A 5392-nucleotide genomic window follows, 5' to 3' on the forward strand; every position below is an offset into this window, starting at 1 on the left:
ATTCATAAATAAACTCTGCCCAAATTACTCTCAACTCACTGAAACTTGAAGCACAAGAGTTCATCCTAATCCCTACGTAACAACATACAACAAGCTACACAATTATCCTAACCTAAGCATCAGAATAAGAGAAGGAAGAGAATCAAAACTCACCAGATTTTGAAGCTTCATGGGAGCTCCAAAATCTAACGGTTTGGAATGGAGGAGAGTGAGACGGTTGTATTGGTATAACAATCATCGGAGCGATTTCTGACGCGGCGGTATCACCATTAGAATCTAGAAAATAGGATGAAGGTTTGAATGTTAGAAGAGAGCGAGAGAGAAAAAGAGGGTGAAGCTCAGCTGCCTTTTCCATGAGTTTTTGTTTATTTCAGGCATTTCCAATGGTGGTAGCCCTTGCGTTTTCCTGTGTACTACCTCTTGTGCTCATCGTGCGTTATGTCATCTTAAGCCCTTGGATTTAGTCAACTTGTTGACTGAGCTTCATCCAACGCCTGGGATCTTCCCAAGAGGTCCAACTTTGACCTAGAATTCATGTGAACCCCCAACACAGCACGGGCTTCTCTATTATGGGCCTGGGGTTTTCTCATATTTACTTAATCAAGCCCATTTCTCTTCTTTTTTTATAATTTTGTTTTTTACATTGCTTTTCCTTTTTGTTTTTTTTAGTACTTGTAAATAATAAAAATGGGTTATCAATTACTCTAAATAATTTTATTTAATATAATTAGTTAATATTTAATTAATTTTATTAAATAGTTTTATTTAACTTAGTTAATTATTCATTAATTTTAGGTGACTTGTTTAGTTAATTATCATTCATGCTTAAAACACCTAATAAGTGAACTTTGCTTCACATCACCTTTTTCAAAAACAAAAACTTTTGGGATGGAAGACGATTGGTTAAACACCATTTGTTCCTCCAGTTTCTAGTATTTTGATCATTTGTTGTTTAGACTTGTGGCCCAGTATTTATCACCCTTGTGCGACTCTTTTAAACCTTTTTATAAATGAATGTGTCTTATCCATTTTAATACGAAACTAACACAAAGACTTAGTTTCCCGGAATGAGCAAAACAAGTCAAAGTTCAAACGTTTGGAATGTCTAACATATCATTCTTCTAAAAACAACCAACAAATCCGTAGGGTTTTTTCTCAGACGAACTACGAAGCTCTAGCTTCCCTATTACACATAGGGGGTATGTAGGCATTAGATGTGATGTCTTGGCGAGCCCAATAAAGTAAAAAAACAAAAACCCTTTCTCTTCTCTTTTCTCGCATGAATAAGTAGAGGATCGCAAACATTCACGCTAACACGCCTATGCAACTAACTAAATAGGTATCGTTGAGTACAACGCATGTGAGGGGTGCTAATACATTCCCCTTACATAACCGACTCTCGGATCCTTTCTTGGTTGCGATGACCAAGTTTCTTTTCTTTCGGGGGTTTTATCGATATTTTCCCTTTCCTTTGGAATAAATAAAGTTTGGTGGCGATTTCATTGTATATTTCGAGCGAGCGATGTGCTCGGGTATTTTTTGCGCCGCGACAGCTTGCAATGAGCAAAGTGACTGGGGGCAAAGTGTTTAAGAAAGAAGTATACTAGTTCCTAGGTTCGAGCTAACCTCGTAGTTGGATGAACTCGCCCTCTTCCATAATTGGGAGTTTTGACTAATATGTCTCCATATTCGTCTAAAATTGCTCATGCCATTTTGAATATTCTTCAAAGATTTGGTGTGTTTTATTCCTAAAGGATAGAGGTTATCTAATTCCAATTGGACTTGGTCCATTACAAATATTTCGTTCCATTTACTATAACTTAAAATAACACTTCTGTGTATATTTGTGAATTAGTTAAACATGTGTTTTTTGAAAAGTGTAAAATAAGATTTATATTAAGAGATAAAACTAATGATAAAATAGTGATAGTTATAATAATGTGATACAAAATTTTATATCCTTGATAAATATTCTTAATTAAATACATAAGGGTTTCATTGAATACTTAATAAAATGGTAAAAAGTTAAATTAAATTTAAACATTTAGTTAGTATGTTTAATGAAATGAGATTAGTATTTTCGGTTATTTGCCTTCTAAAAACAGCTATTTATCTAAATATGTCATTTTGACATTTCATTAACCAAATTTTCTTCTCTTTCTTCATCAATCTTCAAAGCAAAGAGAAGCACCGGTGTGGTGTTTCCTTTTGCTTTCTTTTCATCCATCCATTTAGCTTCATGGGTATTTTATTTTCTAGAAATCTTGCTATTAAATGTTTCTTGCCATTTCTTTTCTCCAACAGAGTTTCTGGGAACTTATTTCCCAAGGAACTCCAGAATATGATGTGTATGGTATCCCGTACTGGTAGAGATTTACAACGCTATGATGTTGATGGTTGTCGCCAAATCGTCGGGTACGTACACACGTCTCTATGATAACGATTATTTTCATTTTTTATCATCACATTCTCAACTTGTATCCTTATAATTCATGATATACATGATCAACTTTTATTTAATTTGGTTTCTAAAATTGACTGATTTTATTTATATTATTAATTAGGTGATCAAAATTAATTGTTAATCTGATATGTTGTGTATAATATTGGAAATGAATAGATGCATTCCATATAGATATAGGAGAAAAGAAGAACATGAGAAAGAATTGGAGGTTCTGGTGATTAGTACTCAGAATGGAAATGGAATGCAGTTTCCAAAGGTATTAATTATTATGATAATTATTACTTTTTTCCATTTTAAACCTCTTGAATAATTCATAAGTGGTTGGGTTGGGTTGTGCAGGGAGGTTGGGAGACTAATGAATCCATGGAGCAAGCTGCTTTAAGGGAGACCATTGAGGAAGCTGGGGTTATAGGAAATATTGAAGTTAGTATTAACCTTTTTTAACTTTTAACTTATAAGCTGCAATCATGAATAAAAATGACTTGTGTTCATTTACGTTTCAGAGTAAATTGGGTAAATGGTCTTATAAGAGCAAACGCCAAGATGTTGTACACGAGGGTTATATGTTTTCTTTGCTTGTCAAGAAGCAATTAGAGAACTGGCCAGAGAAGAACTTTCGACAAAGAAGTTGGGTAAGTGTATTGAAATAATTCTTTGTTTTTCTAAATTAATTATCATCTAAATAAAGGTTATTTTGGTATATTTTTTGTTTAATTTATTATCATATCTAAATTTTCATTAATTTGTGTTACATAGATGAGTGTAAGTGAAGCCAAAGAAGTTTGTCCACATATTTGGATGAAGGAGGCTTTGGATGTATTGGTCAGCACACAACCTCAATATTAATTCCATCAAAAGGCCATGAAGATGTAACTAAGTAGTTTGAAAAGTGGAAATTAACTTTCTGATCTTCTTAAAATTTTGGTATTTGCAAGGTCATAAACACGAGAACTGTTCAAGATTTTAGGACGGATAATTCAGAATCATTGAACAAAATTCAAGTATGTTACACTCATAACACCATGTAATTCATGCTCTTCTTGTTTACCATTTTACCCTTGGCGATTGTTTCAGCGGCCTTCAAATTTTTATGTTGGCATGCTCATAGTCATTATTATAAAGGCCATCCATCCAGTGTAGCATAAAATATCCAATTTCTAGAATGTAGCAGTTAAGGGATGATCTTGCAAACATATCTCAATCGTAGATTGATGTACAAAATTAATACATTCTTTCATTTCTTTTTTTATTAAACATTAATTTGATTCTTATGCAATGTCATTTTTACCAAAAAATTGTTTATTATCCATACTGCTTCATTCTGATAATAATAAAAGTAGTCAACAAAACGGATTGCATAAGCCTTATCAAACTCATGTGTTTTCTTCATGAATTAGTTGCCTAAGTCCTATATCAAGGATTCTAATTTAACAATAAAGATTCCAGAAGATGTGTATCGACAATGTTTAAAAAGTTGGAAGAGTCGCATTCATAATTTCACTATGTTAAAGGGTGAAGCTACAATCATGTTGATGATTTTACGTTAAAGGTTTTGATACAACAAACCACATTGATCGGGACATGTGATGCCACTATGAAAATGTATTTGTTAACAAATAAAAAAACTTAGTTACTTTTCTCATCATAATGATACAATTGTAATGAGACAGAATAAAAAAAGAAAAATATTGTTAGTAATAAATTATTCTATAATACAAGGATATTGGTCACTTTATATATAGTGATGGCCGATTCGAATCACAAAAACTAAAAGTGATTGAAACCTACAATTCCTATAGCAGACTAATATCATATAACAAATTAAAATTAAAAAATTATACAATCTAGTCATACTTTAACACCCTCTCAAATTATAGTGAATATCAGTCATCCTAATTTGTTGATAAAGAAAAGGATCAAGATGGAGAGATTTAGTGAAAATGTTGGCAACGTGGTATGTTGTACTAGTGGGTATAAGGCTTTTTATTCAACTTATGATAAGGATCTTGAGACTACTTCTCATTTTTATTCTTCTAGCTGATGAAAGATGAAATCAGATAGAAAGAGATTTCATTATTTGATCTTCTAGTTTCACTACAAGCACCCTAATCAGAATCAGTAAAGCATGTGATGGTTATGTTTGAGTATTTGTTTTAAAGAGAAGTCCTAGGACGAGTGCTACTTTGAGGTTTCTCAGTATGCAAAAATCTTCTTTTTAAGTGGGATTCAATTAGGGCACAAGTTATCACTACTCTTGAACAAAAATGGCTTTTTATTGTTACAAACTTTGCAAAGTGTGAGATGAAGTTAAAGCGAATCCATATCAAATACAAACATAATAACTCTCATGTAAACAACAATATACAATATATTTATGCACGAATTAATAATAAAAAAATTAACTAATGTAAACTAAAATATACAATTTATTCGTGCAAAAATTAATCAGAAATCTAATGTAAAACCCCGTATAATATACATCTAGAAAATACATTATACATAGTATTAATTATTGGTGTAAGCCCTAGAGGCCAATTCTTTTGATACTTGTAACGAATTATTTATTAATAATTAAAAGGCATTTCTTTATTATGTTTGGTTTTCCAAAATAATAAGGTCCCTAAAATAGCTAATTTGTTTAATAAAATGTTAAGTGTGACTTGATCATGAGAATCATTAAACATATTTTTAATTATCCGTAGTAAAGCTTTATTGTGAATTGGAATAACATTAAAGTATAGAGACTATTATGAAAATAGACTGATGATCACATCTCATGGATCATAGATAAGGAGTTATCAAGTCTTGACATAGATATGAATATTAGGAGTAATATTTATACTGGATTGATCCGCAATGAGAATACTACATAAAATGTTATGTAAAGTGTCATAAGTTATTCTCATGGTGATAAGTGGTGTATATCAC

The 5392-nt window shown here is 31.7% G+C and overlaps 1 protein-coding gene across 1 annotated transcript; it reads left to right on the forward strand.

Annotated features, from left to right (window-relative positions):
• Positions 1–2167: 2167 nt before the first annotated feature.
• On the forward strand, positions 2168–3718 carry LOC131608211 (nudix hydrolase 4-like). Its single transcript, XM_058880132.1, has 6 exons — positions 2168–2415; positions 2621–2720; positions 2804–2887; positions 2968–3096; positions 3221–3286; positions 3400–3718. The coding sequence occupies exons 1-6, from the start codon at positions 2240–2242 to the stop codon at positions 3490–3492; spliced, it is 648 nt and encodes a 215-aa protein (XP_058736115.1). The 5' UTR covers positions 2168–2239; the 3' UTR covers positions 3493–3718.
• Positions 3719–5392: the final 1674 nt, after the last annotated feature.

Source organism: Vicia villosa, linkage group LG5, assembly GCF_029867415.1.
Source record: "Vicia villosa cultivar HV-30 ecotype Madison, WI linkage group LG5, Vvil1.0, whole genome shotgun sequence".
NCBI classification, from domain to species: domain Eukaryota; kingdom Viridiplantae; phylum Streptophyta; class Magnoliopsida; order Fabales; family Fabaceae; genus Vicia; species Vicia villosa.